The 24538-nt window shown below is 43.9% G+C and overlaps 1 protein-coding gene across 7 annotated transcripts in view; it reads right to left on the bottom strand.

Annotated features, from left to right (window-relative positions):
- SETD4 (SET domain containing 4) overlaps positions 1-24538 on the bottom strand; it is a 71362-nt gene that overhangs the window by 40211 nt on the left and 6613 nt on the right. For 4 of the 7 annotated variants that reach the window (XR_013557830.2, XR_013557829.2, XR_013557828.2 and 1 more), the window contains exons 3-11: positions 23384-23479; positions 19738-19775; positions 17311-17399; positions 15335-15764; positions 13127-13301; positions 11405-11486; positions 10437-10517; positions 7798-7921; positions 7043-7173 (exon numbers count right to left, since the gene is read on the bottom strand). Coding sequence is in view for 2 of the 7 variants with exons in the window: in XM_060640463.3 (XP_060496446.1) it covers positions 7043-7173; positions 7798-7921; positions 10437-10517; positions 11405-11486; positions 13127-13301; positions 15335-15764; positions 17311-17399; positions 19738-19775; positions 23384-23479 (1246 nt within the window). In the remaining 5 variants the exon portion in view is untranslated. Of the gene's footprint in view, positions 1-6913; positions 7174-7797; positions 7922-10436; positions 10518-11404; positions 11487-13126; positions 13302-15334; positions 15765-17310; positions 17400-19737; positions 19776-23383; positions 23480-24538 lie in introns of those variants that run through there. The other 3 variants (XM_078452807.2, XR_013557832.2, XR_013557831.2) reach the window with 3 other exon arrangements.

The raw sequence follows: 24538 nt of genomic DNA, 5'->3' as shown, positions 1-24538 counted from the left end.
GTCTCTTATGGTTTGCCTCCCTCTGTTTTTATCTCATTTTTCCTTCCCTTCCTCTACGTTCATCTGTCGTGTTTCCCAAATTCCACATGAGCGAAATCATATTTGTCTCTGACTTATTTCACTCAGCATAATACACTCTAGTTTCATCCACCTTGTTGCAAATGGCAAGATTTCATTCTTTTTGATTGTTGAGTAGTATTATTCCGTTGTATACATATATACCACATCTTCTTTACCCATTCATCAGTCGATAGACATTTGGGTTCTTTCCAAAGCACACCTCTATCCCTTGGATAAATACCTAGTAGTGCAATTGCTGGGTCGTAGGATAGTTCGATTTTTAATTTTTTCGATTTTAATTTCCATACTGTTTTTCAGAGTGGCTGCAACAGTTTACATTCCCAGCAGCAGTGCAAAAGGGTTCCTCTTTCTCCACATCCTCACCAACATCTGTTGTTGCCCGAGGTGTTCATTTTAGCCATTCTGAAAGGTGTGAGGTGATATCTCATTGTGGTTTTGATTTGTATTTCCCTGATGAGTGGTATTGAGCACTTTCTCATGTGTCTATTAGTCATCTGGATGTCTTCTTTGGAAAAGTGTCTATTCGTGTCTTCTGCGCATCAAGCATGCTCTTAATAAAGGCTTCAACTATGTGTGATAGAAGGTAGCCCCACCCCCACCCCACATGGCTCTGCACTCACCTGCTGAATACCTTTGGCCATGTTACCTCCCTTCTCTGAACCTGTCTGCTCTTCTATAAAGTGTGGTTAATAACACCTCCTCTCAGGGAATGAGTTGTCATTTTTGAAGACAGGTTCCCTGGGCCATGAGTCTGCTCTTCCATATCTATACTGAGGAGTCTCTTTGCGTATCAAAAGTAGATGCCAGGAGAGAGAGGAGTGATTGATTGATTGATTGATTGAATGATTGATTGATTCATTCATTCATTCAAGAGAACAAATCTACACCTTTATTTACTTTTCAGTCAGTTTAAATCCTTGAGGGGTACAGCATCACACGGATTCTGTGGCCAATGGCTTTAGCATGAAGGTTACTTCGGAATTTGGCACGAACCATGTCATTGTTTCCGTGAGCGTGAGGTACCATTCCCCAGATTACTCTGGTTTTATTTGGTTTGCCACCAGGAGTGTTGTTGTTCTTTGCTTTGTACACATAAGCACCTCTCTTGCCTAGATAGAATTCAGTTTCATCTCGAGCATAAACACCTTTTAAGAAGGCATGTGTGATCCCTCTGGTTCCAGAGACTCCACTTACAGCCAGCAAAAAATGGCTTTGGACCACAGCCTTCCAGGAGCCCTGTTCCCAGAAGGCCTCCACAGGTTCCAAGATGGCAGAAAGAGAAAGGCCCAGGAGAGAGGGGATTTAAATAGGCAGGACTGTAGCATCTCAGCCCTCCAAATGTTCTTCCAAGGCTGGCTGATCCAGCCACACTTTAATTTTACAAAGTCCTAATCAGGTGAGAGCAGGTGCCTCCCTAAGCCTGGGTGCATCTTTCACAGACACGGTCTTTGCTGTATGAACCCTACAAGCGTGGCATCTAGAGGCCAACCGAGGTTTGAATCCTAGCTCTGCCACTCAGCAGCTGTGTGACCTCAGCAATAACTTTACGTTTACATTTACAGAATCAGGAAAATATGAACTCAACCGGTTGTGGTAAGGATAAACAAGGTGATCAATGCAGTGCATGGGCAGAAGGTCTAATGCTATCAGACCATTACTGTCATTGTCAGATTGACAGACTCTGGACCTTCCTGGAAAAAGCATGAGCTGTGAGAAGAGGGGTAGAATCCTCACCAATTAGGCACTAACCTTATTTCTTTAAAAAAGAGCTTTATTGTCGTGTAACTCACAGGCTACACCACTGACCCATTTTAGATGTATGACACAATGGCCACCACCCAATCCCTCCAGCACCCTGGCCCACCCACGGCAGCCACTAATCTACTTCCCATTGCTCTAGATTTGCCCTTTCTGCACATTTCATATAAGTACAATTTTATTTCAAATATTTATTTGAGAAAGAGAGCATACACGCATGAGAGGGGGAGGGGAAGAGAGAGAGGGACAGAGGATCTGAAGCGGGCTCTGCACTGTCAGCACAGAGCCCGACATGAACTCATGAACCATGAGATCATGACCTGAGCCAAAGTGGGACGTTCAACCGACTGAGCCACCCAGGCACCCCTCATACAAATACAATCATATGTGGTCTTTTGTGACGGGGTTCTTTCATTTACCATGTTTTTAAGTCTCATCCATGTTGCAGCATGTATGTACTTTGTTCCCTTCTGTGCCTGAATGATATTTCATTTTATGGCAAAATCTCATTTATCCATTCATCTGCGGATAAACATTTGGGTTGGAGCTGTTATGAATAATGCTGTGACAAACACTGCTATACAAAGTGCTATGAACATTCGTGTTCACGCTTTTGTGTGGACATGTGTTTTTAGTTCTTGGGAGAGAGGGGAGTTGCTAAGTCAGAAAGAGTCTCTGCTAAAACTTTTAGGAACTGCCACACTGGGTTTCCAAGCAGCCACGCCGTCTTACTTTCCATCAGCAGAGCCACAGGGTTCCGATTTCCCCGCATCCTCAACACGTTATCTTTTTTATTACAGGTGTCCCAGTGGGTGTGAATGGTAACCTTGCATTTTTATTAAATTCTACTATGTTTTTGTGAGTTTTTACGAATGTACTCGCAGCCTAATGTTAAAACTACGGAATAGTTTATAGAAGGAAAGTAAATGAAATATCCCCTCAAGGAAAGGTTGTAACAGAACAAAGAGAGGGAGCTGCCCTCTGAAAGGTGAAACAGAACAGCCCCAGAGAGAGCACATGGCACTGAAGAATGTGGCACACGGGGAGGTTGTACGTGGCACATGGGGAGGTTGTACGTGGCACACGGGCAGGCTTATAGAAAAATGCTTCAGGCCTGCTTGTTCCCTCTTAATGTTCCATTCCCTTTAATTCACAAATGACTTTCTGGATCTGTAAAAAAAAAAAAAAAAAACAAACAGGCCCTTTTCCAACAGGGTGGCATTCCTGACAAAACTCTATATTCAAATGTCAGCTGACTGGGGCGCCTGGGTGACTCCGTCGGTTAAGCGTCCGACTTGGGCTCAGGTCATCATCTCGCGGTCGGTGAGTTCAAGCCCCGCGTCGGGCTCTGTGCTGACAGCTCAGAGCCTGGAGCCTGCTTCGGACCTCTGTCTCCCTCTCTCACTGACCCTCCCCCGTTCATGCTCGGTCTCTCTCTGTCTCAAAAATAAATAAACGTTAAAAAAATCTTGAAAAAACAAACAAAGAAACAAAGAAACGTCAGCTGACAAACCGATTTGTGTTTTATTATTCTTTGCTCCTCCAGATAAGACCTACTACCCAACATTAATCTATCACACAGAATGTGGCTGCTGTTTGCCAACTGAAGAGCTAAAATAAATTCCCTATTTCTGTGCCTTCATGGGCCCTCTCAGGACGTGTCTAGGTGGTTCAGTGAGAGCCATTTTCACAGAATTACAGCTCTGATTGTCTAGGTCATTACCAGTCTCCACCTTCAGGCAGAAGCACTTAAAGTGCCCCAGTCAGAGGAGTGCACCTGCTGTTTTTAGCTTGAAAGAGAAGGACAAATAGTCCTTAACTTCGCAATGTGTGTCCCCTCAGGCCAAGTCGGCCAGTGGGAGGCTCACCACCCACAAACTCTGTAACCAGATACCGATGAGGAGAAGGTGTGTTAGTAAGTGACCTCAGGCATGCCCAAGGCAATAGTGAGGAGCAAACAGAAAAGGAGGAAGAAGAAAATGGGGGGGTGTGGGGGTGGGCGTGTAAACTAAAGAAGGAAGAAAATCATGCCACTGGGAAAGAGCCTGGCTTTGCCGGCCCTCACGATGATTTTGCGAGGACAAGCCAAAGGCAGCTGTGTGTCACAGTCAACAGTGGTTTACCCTGTGGGCCAGACTGCCCTACGAGGAGCCATAAGCTCCGCAGACTTTGCAAGAAGTCTGCGGCACACATATACCAAGCATGGTCTATAAATGGAAAAGTCTTATTCTGCAGTTTTCCAAATACACATAGATCTGGTGTGGATGATGAAATACTTCTCATTTGTAAATGCGTGAGTAATGACTTTTCTCATTGTCTATTGTTTTTCTAATCACTGGACAACTAGAGCACAACAATGTTCATGTTAAAGGGTGGCTTTGTTTTTGAAAGGTGTAAAAGCACCTTCACGTAGGAGTTCATACGTATGTGTGTGTAAATATATTAATATATATAGGTCCTAAATGTCCACTAATAGGGGACAGGAAAAATAAGTATGGTATAGCACAGGGGTCAGCAAACGATGGCCCAAGACCTGTCTTTGTAAATAGTCTTACTGGAACGCGGACATTCAACTTGTTTGCATATTGTCTATATGCTGTGCCATAGTCGGGACAAAGGCTGTATGGCTCAGAAAGCTTAAAATATTTACTATTTGCCCCGTTAATGTTTGCGGACCCCTGGTATAGCACATCCTGAAACACACTGCAGCGTGCAGGTGCATGCGAGTAAACAGGGAAGTGGGGGGGAATCCCAAGCAGGCTCCACACTGTCAGCACAGAATCCACAGCATAGCTTGATCCCACGAACCATGAGATCATGACCTAAGCCGAAATCCAGAGTCAGACACTTAACCAACTGAGCCACCCAGGCGCTCCCCACCGCAGCTACTTAAAAATAAAGTCAACACCAACTGCATATAAGAACAAGGAAAGACGTCCAGACACTGTCTCCCGAGGTGAGTGGGTCCCATTTGTTTGGGCTACACTCAAGGACAGGAATTCCAGTGCTGGGGAAGAACAAGACCTGGGAGGGAAAACCGAACTCTGGGCACCGATGCCCGAGAGGGGCAGCCCCTACACCATCTGGCCCCAGTCCGTCCCCAACCTTGGAGAGGCCTGGCGGTCCCTCCACAGCTCCGGCCCCTGAAAGACTTCTCCACGTGTCCGTGCCCTGGGGCCAAGGACTGTTGAGGGCTGTGGAGGGAACATCCCCTCTTCCCTCCCTGGTTCTGAAAAGGATAAACAGGGAAAGAGTAAGGATGGAAGCTCACATATGACCATGGCTTTAGGTCAGTTTGCCCACACTGAGCCCCAGAATCCAGCAGACGTCCCCGCTGAGGTAGAGCTGTGCCAGAAGGCCCGGGCCTCCCGAATGGCATGTTGACGCCCACTGACGTGGAGGCAGCAGGCCCACGCGCATTAACTCCATCCCCACAGCAGGACACAGTAAATCCCGGACACGAACACACCCACGCTGTGGACCCTGACCCCTCCGAGGGCAGGGTGAGTGGGCATTTTCTCTGTAGCACACTAAGTGTGCAATCTTAGGCAATTTCTTCCCCTTTCTATTCATGACACAGGGTAACCGTGAGGCTTAAAACTCTGCATACCAAGGCCTGAGCACAGCACCTAGCATCTAGCAATGCTAACATTTAGTAAATGTTATTGTCTTATGTTCCGATGGCAGTCCAGTTTTTATAGTAAGGGCATATTTTGCTCCTGTGACCGATGATAGAACACCTGCTCCGACTCCCTCCCAGTGGTTCTGACTGTTGACTGACAGGCAGGAAACCGCTATGAAAAGTGTAAATCCTGAGCCAAACTCTGAGTACTAAAAAAGTACTAATTAAGTACACACTTTATATACAAACCATAGTCAGAGGAAAGTCAATAGCCTAAAATGCTTTTATAATTATGAAAGAAAGAAAGAAAAAGAAAGAAAGAAAGAAAGAAAGAAAGAAAGACAGACTCTGAATTCAAAATGACCAACTGAGCACAAAAATTCATCTCCTATACCTCCCAACCCCCCATGAAAATGATAGAAAAGCAGCAGAATAAAAGTGTTAAACACCAGGGTGCCTGGGTGGCTCAGTTGGTTAAGCATCTGACTTCAGCTCAGGTCGTGATCTCACAGTTTGTAAGTTCAAGCCCTGCATCGGGCTCTGTGCTGACAGCTCAGAACCTGGAGCCTGCTTTGGTTTCTGTGTCTCCCTCTCTCTCTGCCCCTCCCCCACTTGAACACACTCTCTCTCTCTCTGTCTCTCTCTTTCAAAAATAAATATACATTTTAAAAAAAAAGTTAAACACCTACCACAAAGAGACTGGGAAAGGAACATGTCTGACAAGAGACTTAAACACATTCTGGAAAACCACAGAGGGAGGTCTGCTGAGGCAGGCCCTACTCTCTCCTGTATTTAATGACTGAACTTCCATTCAATCAAACTCACAGAAGGTGCCCCAACTGTCCCTCCTATAGCCAGCTCCCTGGTTCCTGGTGAGCAAGGGCAAGAAAGCGAAAGGTGGCAGGCATCACCTGGGCCTCTACCCAACACGAGTCCCAGTCCCTGGCCCTTCTACATAGGGGGTCCACAATCTCCTTTTCAAGTTGGAAATCAGAAGGGAAAATGCAAAGTGATTTGCTCAAGTTCAGTGCAGCTGGGGGCCACGCCCGGCTGGGACTGGGGCCTGCCCCACACCACCTACCCCATTCCCCACCCAAAGCCACCCACCACCAGCACATCTCTAAACCAAAGTATCAGAGCAGAATAAAAGCACAACTTCTTGCCCTTTTACAGCTGCTGAGTCAGCGGGGAAGTGGGACACCCAGGGAAAGGCCACACACAGAGCCTCTCAGGCCCCCTCTCTCCTTACAGAGCAGTGCTTTCCTCCTACTTCTTTCTACAAAACTGGGGTCTGTTTTGAGAATATTTTTTGAGGTGCTGTGAGGATGACACATCCATCATCACTTACACTCTAGAATCCACAGAGCCTGCCCTGCCCCCTGCAGATGTCCGCATCGTCTGAGAAGCGGCCACCGCTCCACCCCACAAACAGAGAAAAGCAGAAGGAACAAGAGAAGTATACAATGGTTTAATAGAAACCACTCGGTGACTGTAAATGATTCTATACAAAATAAACCTTTAAAACTGGTGAAGAAGTCACACCCACCACAGGAGGTGATCAAACACATTAGGTGAGGTTACCTAAAAGGTGTTTGCAAACTGTTTAGAATCAGAGCAGAGGCCTGCAGAATCTTTAGTTCTTCGGTCCACAATGTTTCTACCAAAGTTAGTTGGTTTATCGAAGCCACTTCTTCATCTTTCATATGAGAAACCTGGAAAGCATTTTAAAATTATTTTTTTCTTGCAGTAAAATATACGTAAACATAAAATTGACCATCCTGACCACTTTTCAGTGTACACTTCAACGGTACTAGGTACACTCACAATGTTATGTGAGCCTCGCCACCACCCACCCCACAAGTTTTCCATCATCTCTAATGGAAGTTCTGTACCCTATTAACACCAACTCCCCAGCCCCTGGTAACCTCTGCTCTACTTTCTGTAGACTCTGAATTTGCCCATTCTAGATAACTCATGTAAGTGGAATCACACAGTATGTGTCTTTTTGTATTCTAGTTTATTTCACCTAGCATAAGGTCTTGAAGATTCATTAAAATTATTTTTCAATCCCAGTGATGTTTCCATTAAAATGAGTTGATTTCTCATTTAATTAAAACATTTGCTAAATAAAAATATTTTTTAAAAAAAGAGTACTTGAAAATTTATCCAATATAAACACAATGCTAACGGTCAAAAAAACCCCAGAAATTACACCCGTGTTCATCTATGTAAGCATCAAACAATGCCCGAATAAGGTGTAACAGCAAGTACAAAATAGGTAACTTCTTAATCAAAACACTTCTTTAGCAGAAGAATGCGATATTCTAGAAGCATACCTTTTGAAGCACTGCATTGGTCTCCTCTATGAAATAATGGCATATTTTCTGGGCTATGTCCAAACTTGTCTTCTCATTTGTATCTGAAATGATTTCTCCAAGAAGTACTTTTTTCCAGCATGTACTAGAACCAAATTGTTCAGTAACATAATGTCAGCAGGCTCTCAAAAAGTAAAGAAGGCTTTTACACCTCAACACAACACACAAACTCTTCTCCTGTTTTTCTAGAAGCATAACAAAACTCACTAACCTCCCTAACCTCCCCCCACAGATTCCCTAACCTCCCCCCACATGCAGCTCCTGTGTGGAAGCAGACAAGGTATAGAAGCAAGAAGGAGGAACAAGCGAGAGTAAGAATCAAGGCAACTGCCGCTCTTCTGAGGGCAGGCACTGAACTGTGTTGTCATCGCAATCCTGTGTCTGGCACGTAGTTAAGTGGAGCCATGTCCACCAGCCATGGAAACAGAGCAGATGACAGAACAGGAAGGTGAGTTCCAGCCAAAAGGACTAAGGACTGAGGAAACAGGTAGAAGAATTTTCCTTCTCCTCAAGTGACTTTCCTAAACCATGGTAAACTGGACAGAACATGTTTCACAAAGTAAAATGCTCTCAAGATGGAAGGAGCAATCTATGATGAAGCCTTCCTGTACACACATGTCATTCCCATTTTATAATCCAAATATATGTAGGAAATGGGGTTGAAGGGGCAGGTGGGGCCAACTTTCTGCAGGCAGAGGAATGTAAGTGCTTCAGGCTAAGCAAGAGGGAGCCACAGCAAGATCTGAACCAGAAGGTGGCAGAGCCAAAACTACACGCTAGAAAGCAGCACTAAGCAGAGAGGAAGAGAGTGGAGGAAGAGATTCTGGATGCAGAGAATCTGAAGTGGAATGGCTTAGGAAGGGAAAAGTAAGGTGACAAGTGTCACATCAGAGTTGAAGTATACACAAGTCACTTAGAAATTCAGAACAGCTGGCAACCCACACAGGGAATAAAGTCTTAAAGGTCTTGAGCTTTAGAGATTACAACTGAAACCTCAGGAGTAGCTAAGTTTTCAAGGAAGGTAGGAAGGATGGATGGATGGATGGATGGATGGATGGATGGATGAATGGAAGGAAGGAAGGAAGGAAGGAAGGAGGGAAGGAAGGAAGGAAGGAAGGAAGGAAGGAAGGAAGGAAGGAAGATATGCTATATGCTATTCCGTATATTCACTAGATGCTAGGCACAGTGTTTCATATAAAACAATCATCTAATTGAATCTTCACAATTACCTAGCAAAGAAAGCATTATTATCCCCACATTAGACACAAAGAAACTGAGAACTGGGAACAGTAAAGAACCCACCCTAAGTGACAAAGCTCAGGAGAGGTAGAAACAGCATGCAAACACAGAGCCGGCAGAATCCCGGCCTTGGGCTTCTTCTGCCACACCACTCCAGACCATTAGGAGTAAGTCAAAGGGAGGAAAAGCGGTCCAAGGGTGACCTTTGGGAAACAGCCTGTTGTTTTATTTAATTTGAGGTATGTGCCTAAGGACTTATACCTTTTTCCAAGAAGGACTTAAAGACCCTTAACATGAGCACACAGGAGATGAAACAGGTGAGATGAATGGACAGGAAAACAGGACAAAGGAATATTAAGGAAGAAGGAGAAGATACAACCAGGATACACTGCATGCCTTAAAATGCTACACATTTGAAGGAACCACAGACTTGCCTCTGAGTTTTCTAGCAAACAATAAAGAGAAAGAAACGTATCAGACACAGAATCCACAATGACTGTAAAATAAAAACACCCCGTCTGCTGAGAATGAACACAACTCTTTCTGCTGTTGAGACCGGGGAGTAAGTTTTCTCCCTGAGTCCCTGCAGAAAAAGAGGTAAGCCATATCTTAACAGCTGCCATGGAATAAGCACCAGCTACTTCGAGGCACAATGCTAAGGGTTATCTCTACGCATCAATTCATTCAGTCCTCCCAAATGCTCAAGGACCGGGTCACCATCTTCAGCAAGTCCTCTCTTCAAGTGCTTTCTCTCACCTGAGCTTTTGCCAAGTAGTGGACCCGGGCTGAAGGAGCTGCCTGGACCAGGCAACACACAGCCATATAAGCGGACAGTCCTTTCCATGCTGGGGGAGGGACTGGCAGCCTGAAGGTAATGTTAAGGAGCCTAACCAGGACGTGTGTCTACACCGGGGGCTCCTCTACCTGCCTCCCCCATGGAAAGGCCTCTCCTTTAGCAGGGGTCTGGATCTGCCCCCGGGGAGGATATAGCTCCCCAAGAAGCGATTTGTCCCCAGGGAAAAACTCGGTACTCAAGAGGCTTCCCCCTGAACAGTGACGATGCATTTTTTAAAAAATATTTCCTCTAAACAATGCAGGTCACCAGGGAAAAATACCTGAGAATAAAAAGTTCTCAGGGCCACGTACTCTGATTATGACTCTAAAACCAGAATTCCAGAAATGGCAAAAACTTAGAAGTGAAACACTCACCACACGGGCAAGTTCCATAAAGAATAAGCCACCCAGTACACAATGGCATATCTTCCTCCTCCCAGGCTGACTGTTTGAACTTGAGCTAAAAGAAGCCCCTGGGTTATGTCCAGGTTTAAGTACTGCTCATGACCGACACACGTGAAACTTACAATTCTTCAGCTTCCAGACATAACAACTTAAGCGCTGTGAGTAACCTCCAAGATGGTCCATCCCATCCAAATGTCAAATTTCTAAAGCATAAGAACAAACAATGTCACACCTGTCATTTCAGTACTTCATGACACCGTGGCAATGGCTGAAGAGCCAAACATTTTCTGAAGGGGCTGAACATTATGTAACATTTTGTATGGCATCTTGGTCACAATAGTAAAAGAGAAAACTAAGTCCTCAAATACGTAAGAAGAAAGCCAGAGTCAAAACAAAACAAACAAAAAAAAACCCACAAAACTCTTTCTTTAAAAAAAAAAAAAAAAAAAAAAAGGTAAAAAACAACCTTCCAACAGATTGTGATAAGGAGCTGAGCCTGGCCAGAGCAAGAGGTCACATGCCACAGGCCCCAGAGATGAAAGGTGAAGAATGCGCATCACCCCGGGCATCAGACAAATGGCAACCACAGCCAGACTGCTCTCACACTGCTACTGGATCATTTCAAACTTGGTTTCACTTACAGAAGAAAATCTGAAAGGAGAGCCTCGAACCCTGTGTGTCCCACTTGGCGTGGAATCACCTAGCCGCCCCCGCCAGCCCTGCTCCCTGAATGCCTGCAGCACGCCGCAGGGTGACTGAGGGCCAGCGAGGCCTGCGGCAGCCCGATGCCATCCCAGCTGACCACGTGCTGAAGGCACGTCGGTCTCCCAACCGAGATAAACAGGGCTTTCTTTTGGTTCGACCATTTAATACTTCAAATTTGTATCTTATATTCCCAAGTAATCTTCTTGAAAAGTATCTTACGCTCTTGTGTGCCCGCATCAAACACGATTTAGTACACATAGTAAATGCTCAGCGAATACCTACCTGTCAACTGGAACAAGTCAGGAGGTATCTCAGACCTACAGAAACCCTACCCTCCATTTTCTCATCAAAGTTTCCTGAAGGAATAATTTTAAGAAACACTCACTCTATAAAGTCATGATCCTTTAAAATGGAAATCTTCTTGTTCATCTGTTTATCTGCTGATGGAAGATATTTAACAAGTATATCTATATAAAATAAAAAGATCAGAATGAAATTTAGGGTGTCATTCGACAGACATGCGCGCCTTCTAAAGTTACTCGACCTTCTCAACAATCAAGACGTGTGTGAACAGTTTTACCTAATTCACATCGAAAAGCTCCAGTGGAGTCCAAGTCATGAATCTTTATTTGGCCCCTGAAAAGCTACAAGAATTCCAGGGCAAGGGACCAAACATCCACAGTCTCAACGCACGTTCCCACTGAGCCAACGAACCCACAAAACCAGGTCGTTAGGACAGTGGCAGGATGCTGGGAAGTTACACTGACCAGAAACGTAGGAGCTGTACAAACATGAGGAATTGTTTGGAACATAAAGGTTTCAAGAGCCAGAATTCAAAATTGGATATTTGTGATTGTGATCATAAGCAATAACATGCAAAAATTAAAGTTTTTTGGGATAACAGGGTAATGCCTGATTTTTCTGTTTTTAAAATTTCTCTTTTGGGGTGTCTGGGTGGCTCAGTCAGTTAAGCGTCAGACTTCAGCGCAGGTCATGACCTCGTGGTCTGTGAGTTCAAGCCCCGTATTGGGCTCTGTACTGACAGCTCGGAGCCTGGAGCCTGCTTTGGATTCTGTGTCTCCCTCTCTCTCTGCCCCTCCCCAGCTTGCTCGCTCTCTCTCTCTCTCAAAAATAAACATTAAAAACATTTTTTTAATTTTCCCTTCATATTTGTATGCTTTTATTTTTTAATGTAAAAATAACTAAAATGTAAACTTTGTTCAAAACTGACAAATTAATATTTCATGGTCATCAATATTAAAGCTATTCTGATAACAGGAGGTTAATCTCAAAGCTAGTTTTCTAAGAGACCCAGCAAGGCCCAGTTTTTGCTTTTTTATTTCTATTTTGAGAAACAATATTATTATTCTGCCTACAGGATGGAGCTGTTTCACCTTGAACAAAAGTTTCCATTTCCATCAGAACTTGTGTTAAAACTATCCCAAATTATGCATTCAGTAAACCTCTGGCCATATTTCTTCATAGCCTAGAAAACTATTTCTCTGCTGCATCAAGAGAAGGGAAGAAATCAATTTTCTATGTACTGTTATTAATATTACATTTGGAATTTCCACAGCATAAATTTAATAGCTCAATTATTTCTTTTAAATAGTAATACCAGTGATGGCTAATTAGTAGGCCGTAAAAAATAGAAATGAAATCAAGATTTCATCATGACATTAAACACCCCAAAATAAGGACTATGTAAAAGATTTATTCCTGTGATTACCACAGTGCCTCACGCAGTAGGTGCCTAAATAAATTTTTATGTTTTGCTCTCCAATCTATCCTGTATTTAGTGACAGTGACAATGTCTCAGTACAAACATTTCTATTTCTTCTCATCTTTTCAATATTATATTCATTTCCTCAGCGGTTTTCCTTTTCTTCTGTTCTACTGTCCGACTTAACCCAATACAACTTTTCTCAGTTCTTCCTATCCTCGATATCGATGAGGCTTTGTTGTTTCACTGGCCCTATTTAAGGGAAGATAAATGGTATGTATGTTAAGGTTCTGCCATTTTTACTAAAACTTAAAAAAACTATATCCCAAGATGGGGAGGAAAAAAGAGTTATATCATCTTAGTAAGAACAAAGTTGATTCCAACCTTCCGAGACATAAACACAAGCGTGAGGATTATGGATGGAAACGAATCCATACTCCAGGAGCAGTCGCTGATTATCATGAGGGCCATAGCAGATGAACACCTCTTCATGCTTCCTACAGCTTGAAGCTGTTCTAATTTCATAACAGCGAGTTTCCTCATTAAATGCCGCTTCTACCTAGAAAGGAAAATTGTTCAAGTTTTTTTAAAGCCAAGCATACAACTAAAAATATTAAGTTATTGTATTAATTTACGGCAGATGCAGCTTTCAAACACTCATCACTGAATCTAACCACCCGTGGAAAAAGCCACACCTGCACCGGGGCCTCTTGTTTGCCTCCACATCACCCCTCCGTAAGAGAGGGGGTCCTGCCCGAGGATTCTCGGGATGGCTGCACACATGACACCTGACAATGGACAGGTAAGACTGACAGCCGTTTACCAGTCACATATACAGCAATAAGGACACACCAGCCACACAGGGCTAACCGGGGGCTATACTCAGGAGCAGTGTGACCAGCAGGGGCCATGGGGAGCAGGATCTGGAGTAACGAGAGGTGACCCCCTGGCTCTCATGGGAAGATGTGATTGCTTGCTTGAATAGTTTCAAGGACTGGCGGGAAGGTGAAACCCGTTAGGTTGAGGCCAGGTGGGGTGCTCTAGTCTAGCTGATGGGGCCACCGCGGGGGATGGGGAAATCAGCCTAGCCTCTGGGGGGCCCTGTGAGACCCAAAGACATCAAGGCAGCACATGAATTTCAGGTTTTACAATTCACAGCCTTTGAGCAGCAGGATATCGGTTGACACAATCACGTGGATTTTGTGACAATTCTGTTAGTTAATAGATGAGAAAGGAAAAGATGACCTACCTGCTCTCCACAATAAGGAGTGGGTACAGGCACAGAGGCCTCCATACTAAGCAGTAAATCCCAGTGAGGGCAAGGACCAGCAACAGGCTGAAATTGCCAGCTTGCAGCACAACAGATGAGGGCTATGGTCTCGAGTTATGGGCCAAAAGCCAGCTGCAACTCTTTAGACCAAGGACCCGCCATCTTTTTTCCATAGAGGGCCAGAGGGCAAATATTTCAGGCTTTGCCAGAGCCCTGGGGCCACATGCCCACAGGCCGTAGTTTGTGATGCCCCTACACTTGGCTGTGAAATCACTAGTTTAGAGCACAAATGCACTAACAGCCCAATACAAATAAAGTCACGCCAGTGAGGACTCAGTCCCTGTGTCCAGCATCCTATTACACCACATGCCCCCAACATTATTTCACTGACATCAATCACAGACACACCCATCTAGCCTCCACCTCGTCTCTTAATACCGCCAGAAACGCATATTTCTACAAAAGAACAAGCAGACAGGCAAGGAGACTGCCTCGGCCTAAGAAAGCATAGTACAGGCCTCCCTGTGCTCTCCTCTCACTGGCATGTGGGCTAACCAGATGCCATCGATCTTCTCAATATGGGGTAGAGTATGAAGAGAACAGCATGGGCAAGGGCCCAGCCAGTGTATCTCACATGTACCCTGAGCAGGTTACAGGTAAGCTGACACGCTACCTCTGCCCTCGAAGCCAGGCACTTAACCCCAGCAAGCCTACAAACATCATCATCTCCGTTATGTGCCACAGGGGGAAAGGGCTGGGGATGAGATCTAGGACTACCTCCCAAAGAGGGTTTCTTTAATATTTCCCCAACTCCATTTCCCCACAGATATCCACCCATTCAGTAAAGGTTTATCGAATGCCCACTAGGTGCCCGGCCCCGCAACGAGCACTGTGGTTACAGGGCAGAACAAGGCATAGTCCCCGTCCTCACACAGCTCACGGAGGGGGTCGTAAGTCAGTCAGTGATCGTGGCAAAGGTCAACGCTGACAGCAATGCCACCACATGCGAGAGGGAACAGGGCAGCAATCTGGACCTCAGCCCCCACGCTGGCAGGAGAAGGAGGACACTGCACCAAAGGTGAGCGTGGGGGGCTGCTGGTTAAGGTCATCCAGGGGACATAGCACTGAGCGCTGTGGGGGAAAACACAGCAGAAAAAAAAGGGATGCCACAAAGGGAAAACGGGGCTGGGAGAAAGGACAGAAAATTAGCTGGTGGCAGGCAGGTTTACCTAACGCCAACAACACCTCTCTCTATGGTTTCAAAGTCACAGGTTCTACACGTCAGAGTCCCTCCAGAACATGCGCCCTCGTCAACTGCTCACCTGCACACGGGGGCTGTGGTTCAGCAGATCCAGGTACGGGGCGAGCGCACAGGTGTCTGGCTCCGCGGAAAAGTCGCGCCTCCGCCTGTGCTTCACATACACGGCCCTGGTGTTGACCGTGCACCAGGCCCACAGTAGGGCACGGTAGCTAAAGATGCTCCCGACGGCCTCGGAAAACAGAGGCTGCAGGGAAGAGAAGAAGCCTCTGGAGGAAGAAAAGAACTCTCGCACACGGGCTCTCTGCTCTTCGGCCTTTGCTCTCAAAGGTTGGGGAAAAAGCTTCACCACTTCTGGCTCCAAACAAACGGGGCAGGTGTAGGCCTTTGGTAAAATCTCTAGGTAAGGTTTCCAGACGGACTGGTCCCCAGCATGCTTTTCTGAAACCAGAAAGGTACACAGAGCCAGCAGAGGAGATGGAGGAGGCCGCCATCTGTTAAAATGAGAAGCCAAACATAATTTAAATTATTAAATTATTAAAAGGCAGATTAAAAGAATTACTTTTATTCAAAATATGGAATGAGCTAGAGACACAGATATCCCCAGTGGTGTTTTCTGCTCCCAGAGGAACTGTAGCCAAACTGTGACTACACTCGGAGTTTATTTGACGCACCCGACAGGGGGTCTCTTGCCTCCTCAAACTTTCCTCTCCAGATTGCACCCTGATGTAAGTGCCCCAAAGAAGTACACTGATAAGCGACAACTGACTCACTAACCCAAAGTTCCAGCTTTGTTTTTAGGGACTCCTTTTTGTAAAAAGCTTCTTTGCTTCCAACTTGGTTCTCCAGTTTTAAAGCTTTTGCTCCGTTTCACTTAAGTCACTTGGCTAAGGGCATCAAACGTGGTAGGGAAAAAATGGGTGGAAAGAATCTAGACCTGCCCCATCCAATACAGTAACCATTGAGTACTTATAGCTATTTCAGTTTTAGTTTTTTTAATTAAATGTAGCATTTAAAATTCCTCAATCATGTAAGCCACATATCAAGCACTCAATAGCCATATGTGGGTAATGGCCACCATACTAGACCAGGCAGAGCGAAACACCCATTTCTATCACTGCAAAGCTCTACTGCAGGATACTAACCCAGACAGAAATTCAAGAAACTCATCATATATTTGCTAACGTTTTAATTCCTAAATTTACCCACTCTATTACCAATTATACCTTGCAGTATGCAGTATTTTTATTTGTTACCAATAAAAAGATCTCATGTTGCATGAATGTATTTAGAAAAGTTTTCATTAATCTCACAGTCCAGATTCTACACTGCCAATTATCCTACTCAAAATTTCAGAATGATACAGAAAATGTTAATACAAAGAGTATCCTTGCTTCTACTCAGGTCAATAAAGATACGTTTGCCCTCAGAAAAACATGTTGAGGAGATTAAAAGTCCAGAATTTACCCTGGATTAAGAAGCAACATAATCTTTCAACCCTCATTAATTTAGAAACCCCTTCTGCTAAGGATCTTGCTCACTCTGTCCTCATAAAAGTCCCCCAAAACAAAGGCCCCCTATAACAAAAGCCAGAAAACAGTTCTCAGCTCCTTTTTTGGCCTTCTCTCTTCTCTGCTAAACAAAACTAACTCATAATGTCAACAGCTCTTCATAGTTGAAAGAGAATTCAACCATGTACAGTAAGGGTAAAAATAAGAGTAACATTTGTCAAGACCTACTACGATGGAGAACAGGCTACGAGGAATCAAGGTACTCAGAATGATTTACATCTATTCTTCCATTTTATCTTCATTTTCTGTAAGTAATAGATCAGGATTCAAACCCACATCCAAGGCAGCCTATTAAAAACCTTAAAAATGCAGTTTAAAATGAATAAAGAACAAACTTCAGAGAACAAACATGTATCAGGTGTACGAAGGGGTGGTCCTAACGAACTAGGCCTTAATTGACATATTTGCCGACACTGTGGACTTGAGAGGATAAGCACTTGAGCAGACAATCACGTGTGCGGTCACTTACTTAGCGATGTACGCCCCTAAGTAGCTTCTAATCACTGTGTCCGTGGTGAGCAGGCAACTCTCAGGCAACGAAATAATCACCTGTCCCTCCTTACCAAAAAGAAAGTAAAGTTTAGAACAGCCACGCTTTGAGAAGGACCTGTGAGTACAAGTTCTGTGAAGTCCTTGAGTCCATGATCGCCTCCTAAGAACCCAGCAAAACCCAACCACGGACACCAGAACCCACCGGCGGTCTGGCTCCCACGTCCCTGGGTCAGCGGATGCAGGCGAGACTGCTCCGATGGCAGGAACCGCAACCCCAACAACAATCAAAGGTGACTCATTTGACTGACATCCACTAGCAGTCAGCCTTTCACCAGCGCACACGGAAACACTTTGACAACTCACATCACATTGTTCCTTCACTTTCTTACACCAGGGAACAGTGCTAGCTGTGGGAAACGACAGAAACCATTCCATCTGGCGAAATGCGTGCATCCAGTGACTGCTCCCAGCAGTGGCCTACTCTCCATACCACCTGTGCCAACTAGATAAAGAAAAGGCAGCCCGCCCGCACAAGGATCGCATTTTACTACCCGCAAAAGTGTAGTTTGCATTTCCTCCCACTGAGACAGGAATACAGAAAGAAAAATTAAGATGTCAAGTAACAGACACCAGGAAGAAATAAAGCATTAAGAAGGCTGATGTTAATTAAGATCCTGGCTTTCATTATAACTGGCATCTAAGTTGGTTAAAAGTCTCAGCCAAAAATCTTCTGGGTTCAATTTCTGGTTTCAATATATGTAAATCAAGATCAAGCTGGACGGTCCCTAGAGTCCCCTCCTACTCCAACAGCCCACAATTTCAAAAAGCCACTTAATAAAATGCTCTGTATCTTGACTGGAATAAATCTCATCATCATCAACACTTAACAAACTAGACACTTAAAATCTGTGCATTTCACTATGTGTAAAATACGTCCCTAATATTCAAAAAGTTTAACGGAAAGCCATATTTGAAAGCAGATGTGAAGCAACTGCCAATCATCATTTCAGAATCTAAACAAAGATGACCTATATTTACTGCTTTATACGTGAGGCGTATTTCTCCTCCGAAAATAGAGCACAGTCAATTATATGTTCTCTCAAAAAATACAAATACTGTGAGCTGCCTAATTGGCTCAGTCAGTTAAGCATCCGACTCTTGACTTTGGCCCAGGTCATGGTCCCAGGGTTGTGAGATCAAGTCCCAAGTAGGGTTCCATCCTGGGCGTGGAACCTGCTTAGGATTCTCTCTCTCCCTCTCTCTCTCTCTCTGCCCCTCCCCCACTTGTTCTGTGTCTCAAAAAAATAAATAAAAATACTGTACAACAATGTGACTGTACTTAATATTATTGAACCGTACACTTAAAAATGGCTAAAATGGTAAATTTTGTCATATATATTTTACCACAATGTAAAACTTTTAAGTTAAAAAAAATAGAAGTACCATAGTAGAGTTATACATTAAACGGTACCACTCTTTAGGCTAAACATGTGTACACAGCTGGATTTTATAAGTAAGGAACTAAAAATAAACTAAGGGATTAACTTCTAGCCTTACAGAAAATCGTGCATTGGATGTCCTTTAAATAGAACAGAAAGAACTAAAATGGACCTGGGGAATCACCTATGTCATCTACCTTGTTTTCCAGGTGAGGAAACAAGCTGGGGGGCTAGGGGTTGGGGGCCTTGAGCTGAAGGCCACCCTGCACCCTGGGACCGGCTCCGAGGCTCTGCCCTCTGTTTCCTCAGGCGGCACTCATATACCACACACAACCTCTCAGGTAAGTGTGGCTTCCTCCCCTGGCACATTTAAAATATGACCTGCTTTATACAATTTGCTGTGGCAGAGATGGCTAGCTGCCAACCTAACGTGCCTTCTCCCCTCCTGCCATTAATGCAATCGTATCTGGAGGTGCCAGGGAAAGGACACGTCTCTCATCCCTCGAAGCCAGCCGGGGCTGTGCACCCGGTCACTGTGGATGCAATGGGGCTGGAATTTCCTTAAAAGAAGGAAGCCTGCCCTTCCTCACCCCCTGGCTCCATGCTGCTGCTCAAGCTCCAAGAGCTAGACCGTGGACCTGAGGGTGCAGGGCTTCCTCTAGGATGTGCACAGAGAGCTGGAAGGAGCCTGGGCCTCTAATGGCCTGGGAGCACCACACGTGCCCAGGTCTGCCTATCCAGGCTTGCTTACTTGAGAGCAAAATAAACTTCTATTTGTTTAAGCACTGTTACTTTGGGTTTGTCTCTTATATGCAGCAAACTTAATCCTGACACAATTATATTCAAACCTATTATTAGGTAAAAAATGGCTGTGTGTCTGAAATATCTTTAATTCACTTGATCTAAACCACAAAAACAAAGCAGCAAAATCTATACTAGGCGTCAAGGAAAAGAGAAATTCTTACCTGCAAGGATGTTTTGCTCATCAGCCCTCTTCCTGTACCTAAGACACAAAAAGAAAAAAAAAGGGTAATCCTATGATATCTTCAAGATCTCAGGGATATCATTTTGAATAAGAAAAATGCATTTGAACTTCAAAATTACACAGCTGAAGCTGGGCACCTCTCATCCTTCGGCTCCCAGGGGAGAGAGAGGATCAAGGAGCTGTTCTGGGAAATGTCCTGACCTCCTTTTGCATTTATAATCCTTGAAGAGCAAAGAGTCAAGACCTAAAGATAATCGACTTTACACACATCTGCTGAGGTGTCTCTTACAGGACCCTCTGAGCTGGACCCTCTCTCCGGGGACCTACCAGCCATGCTGGGGGCCCGCTCTTGATGCCCACCCAAGCCGAGAGGCTGGACCCTCAACCACTTTTACCCACTACCAGCACCAGCTTTCCAGCGATGATCTTGAGACCTCTTTGACTGGCTGGCCAGTAAAACCCACTCAGGTCCCACAAAGACTGCAGACGACACCCTCCCCTCCCCGACCACGAAAGCCATTAGACTCTCCTTGACCAGGTGAGCTCAGCAGGCGCAATCCAGGACCAGCTCCTCCTTGTGAACCAAGGCCTTGGCCAGAGCAGTCACAGCAAGTAATCTCACCAGCTGCACTGTCAACACCACCAACACCCAGAAATTAACCCTTCCAAGCCAAAGGCTGCCTTCCCGTAACAGACAGCAGCTTTTCTGGCAGGCCTAGGTACACTGTGACCTATAATTATTATGAGGTCCAGAACGTTCATCTTTTCAAATTCATACTTCCTCATCTTTTTCTCTCCACTCGGAGGGACTATAATTCAGCAAAGGTCAATCCCTGCAGGACTACTAGGAGCTCCTACTTCATGGATGGATCTTCTTCCTCAAGTCCTGGATCAGGGGTCTGCCAAGTCTGATTTGACGAGTCATAACTCATCTCCCCACCCAGAAGCATACTGTCTGTTCAGTATTTGGTTTTAAGAACTTATTTAAATATCTTCTGTATGTCCCACAGCAGAGTTAATCACCCCTGTGGGCCAGAACCCTTCCTGGAACCAATTACTAATGGGAGGATTTTTTTTTTCTACAAGGTCATCCTTTAAAAGACCCGCATACTAATCTAAGTGGAAATTTCTCTTCAAATATATATACGAACAGAACCTGGCATACGAAATAAATCTGGGAGATACTTCGCCTGTATCTCTACAACATAGTGTTCAGTATCAGAAAACAAATCACAGAAACCTGCACTTACTAAGGCAAGGTAGGAGGTGGCCATTAGGATCTTATAAAAGTAAAGCTTATTACAGACTTCCCAGCACCTTAAAATTTCTGTAATCATAAATCTAACTGGGAGACCCAGATTGGCCAGTGCTTTTGGTGGCAAAAGGAAATAGTAGGGTCAGTACTCAAATCAGGTGAGAGTCTAAAGACTGAATCCTGCTTGCAACTGAGGAGTCTTGCCTTGCCCCTCCACAAACCAAGATTAAGTCCTCGGAATTTTGTACACCTTGACAGACTCCCACAAATGTTCCCTCCCATCAGATTAAGAGCTAAAAATATATAAAGCATTTAGAGAAGATATGTTGAAATCCCAACCCACAATGTGAGGATGTCAGGAAGTATGGCCTTCGATAAGTGATTAGGTCATAAGGATGGAGTCCTCGTGAATGGGACTTGGTGCCTATGGCAGCAGTAGGAAGAGACCAGAAAGCTTGTCTAGCTCCCTGCTCTCCAACACATGAGGGCCCAACACGAAGACGGCAATTTGTAAACCTGGAATCAGTCCTCACCAGACACTCAATCTGCCCATGCCATGATCTTGGACTTCCCAGCCCCAAAACTGTGAGAACAAAATTGTTGTTTAAGCTACCCAGTCTATGGTAATTTGCTACAGCAGCCCAAACTGACTAAGACAGAAGGTTCTTTGCCCCTAGAAATGTAAGTAGTGGGCTCTGATCATTACCAAACCGTTTTGCTTTAGCTTCTCTGTGACCACGAACCTGGAGGTGGGCCCAGAGACAGTTGTTCCCACTAAAAACAGTAACTCTTTACCGCTCTAAATTATAGATAGATTACTTATTTTAAGGCATCCCATTTAAGCATATGCCAATCCCTGCCTGCTAATTTTAATCCTATCCTTTTTAAGGCAAAGAGACATCTGAGGCATAGACAGGCCAAAGGCACAAGTCCATGCCTGACACTATGTCCTCTTGATCGTCTTGTGAAGAACTCCATCCAGTCAAATCTAAGAGCATGGCTTTTACTATTTTTTGTGCTTGACACACAAAAACAGAAAGTTCAACATTCCGTTAGAGCCTGAAAAAAAGGTTTACCGTCTTAAATAGGAGTAGTCCTAACAGATAATGGCAAGTATTTTAGCCCAAAGTCACCATGTGTAACCGACGCAGAGGGAATAACTACACACACCACCTCATTCAACCAGGCCCACACGTGGTCAATTATTTATCTCGGTGATGTATAAGGAAGTTAATCTGCTCAAAGTTAAATTATGTAATGGCTACTTAATCATCTCAGTGGCCAAAAGGAGCACTCAAGAGGCATACGGTTTAATTTTCTGTAAGGTAAGTGTGCTGTACCTGCCCTGACGGCACAGCAGTCTCTATGCTACACCAGACCCAGAATCCTTCAGAAAAGCATCTTGGTCCTCTCCGCGGATACCTCACGCCCACTTCTGGATGGAATTGGTGGTATGCAGGCACACACCCAGAGCAAGCTGCCAACTTCTATGAGAGAATGTTCCAGAAGAAAATGCTAATCCAAACTCCACATCAAGCTCCTGAACTTCAGAAAATTATGTTAATTAGCCTCTGCTTAGGTGACTGTTAAAGCTACGGCCACACAGAAGGCACACAGAGGGCTCCTCCTCTAACACTTGGAGAGCACAGCCACAAGCCAGCTGAGGCCTTCCTAAGGACTCCTCTCCTCGAACCACACCACCAGAGAATGAGCACCTCCACTGGTTGTTTGGAACCTCCTTCTCTTAGAAAACTGTTTTGACTCACCTGAGCTATGGAATAATCCCATCAGCCTGCATGGCTTGAAAAATCCCATGAAACCACCATAAGCATGATGATAAGGACACCAGGTACATTACATAAATGTCTTCCCTATGAAGACCCAGCAAAGACATTTCCTTCAGGTCTCTTCCAGGAATACCTGCACTTCTGCCATGTAAACAATTTAATTTTCTTTACAGAACACAAAGACTCAGGTGTTGATCATATAAAGTGTCTGGCCACTGGAAAGACAAGTCAAATTTGTGGCTCACCTCCCAGGTGTACAATAAGATTTTAGAATCAGGGCTTTTATGTATTATTCTTATCCCTGCCTTCACCTTATTTTTCTATGCTCATTTTCCTTTTATAATTTTTGATATTATTTCACCACTTGGGAACTTCTCCCCATAAGCCACTTCAACTTATTTTTAAAAAAAGGCAAAGGATAAATAAATATGACAGCTACAAAGTAGGAAGCCTGACACACAACAGAAGATGTGCTCCCAGACAGAATACAGACCACCTTTAAGAACTACACGTGTTTTCCTATCACCTGGGCCCACACGTCTCTCATGTGAAAAAAGTCATGAGACTTGAATAACAGGCCTTACCTGGAAAACAAGCAGGTATTAAGTTTGTATCTTCAAACTTTCTATCTTTCAGCCACTTCTTAAGCTCTATAAATTCAGGCTTGTAGCTCTCATTCACTAATCAAGAGAGAAAAGAAAAAATGGAGTATAAGATCAATATGTAATCAGATCACCATTTAAGAAGTAATGGTCTCACACAGTCCTATTATAAAAGAGAATAAATTTTAAAATATGACTAAATAATGTGAACTAGAAAAGAAAAACCATGATCACCTCAAAGATTCAGGAAAAACATTTGATAAAATCTAACATTCATTCCCGTAAATAATGCCAACAAGGCAAGGATAAAATTTCCTGAATCTGATGAAGACTATCTAACAAAAAACCTACACACCTGATGAAAAATCATTGAAACAGAAACCAGAATGGTTGTTGCTAGGGGCTAGGGAAGAGTGAAGAATGAGGAGTTACTACTTAATGGGTATAGACTCTCAGTTCTACAAGCTGAAAAGAGTTCTGGAGATTCATCACACAACAATATGAATGTACTTAACATTCCTGGAGTATACTTAAAAATGGTTACAATGGTAAATTTTACGTTATGTGTATTTTATCACAATTAAAAATAATTTTTTTAAAAGATCTCAAGTCAGTAACATGAATAAATGGAGAAATATACCTTGTTTATGGATTAGAAGACTCAACATTGTTAAAATGTCAAATTCTCCCCAAAGTGATCTATAGATTCAATATGATCCAATCAAAATTCAAGCAGACATTTTGTATAAATTGACAAAATGATTCTAAAAGCCATATGAAAATGCAAAGGACCTACAATAGTCAAAACCACTTTGAAATACTGATTTCAAAACTTATTATAAGCCATAGTAACCAAGATTATGTAATACTGTCATCCAGACTAATAAAGAAATCAATGGAACAGAAAAGAAAATCCAAAAACAGACTCACAAATATATGAAGAGATGATTTTTTACAAAGGTGCAAAAGCAATTCAGTGGAAAAGGATAGTTTTTTCAATAAATGTTGCTGAAAGAACTGGATCTACATAAGCAAAAAAGGATGCACTTATTCCTATCTTGCACCATCTATAAAAATTAACTCAAAATTAATCACAGACTTAAATATAAAGCCTAAAACTACGAAACTACTACTAGA

Source organism: Panthera onca, chromosome C2 (assembly GCF_046562875.1).
Source record: "Panthera onca isolate mPanOnc1 chromosome C2, mPanOnc1 haplotype 2, whole genome shotgun sequence".
NCBI classification, from domain to species: Eukaryota; Metazoa; Chordata; class Mammalia; order Carnivora; family Felidae; genus Panthera; species Panthera onca.
This window is presented reverse-complemented; position numbering and strand designations above follow the sequence as displayed.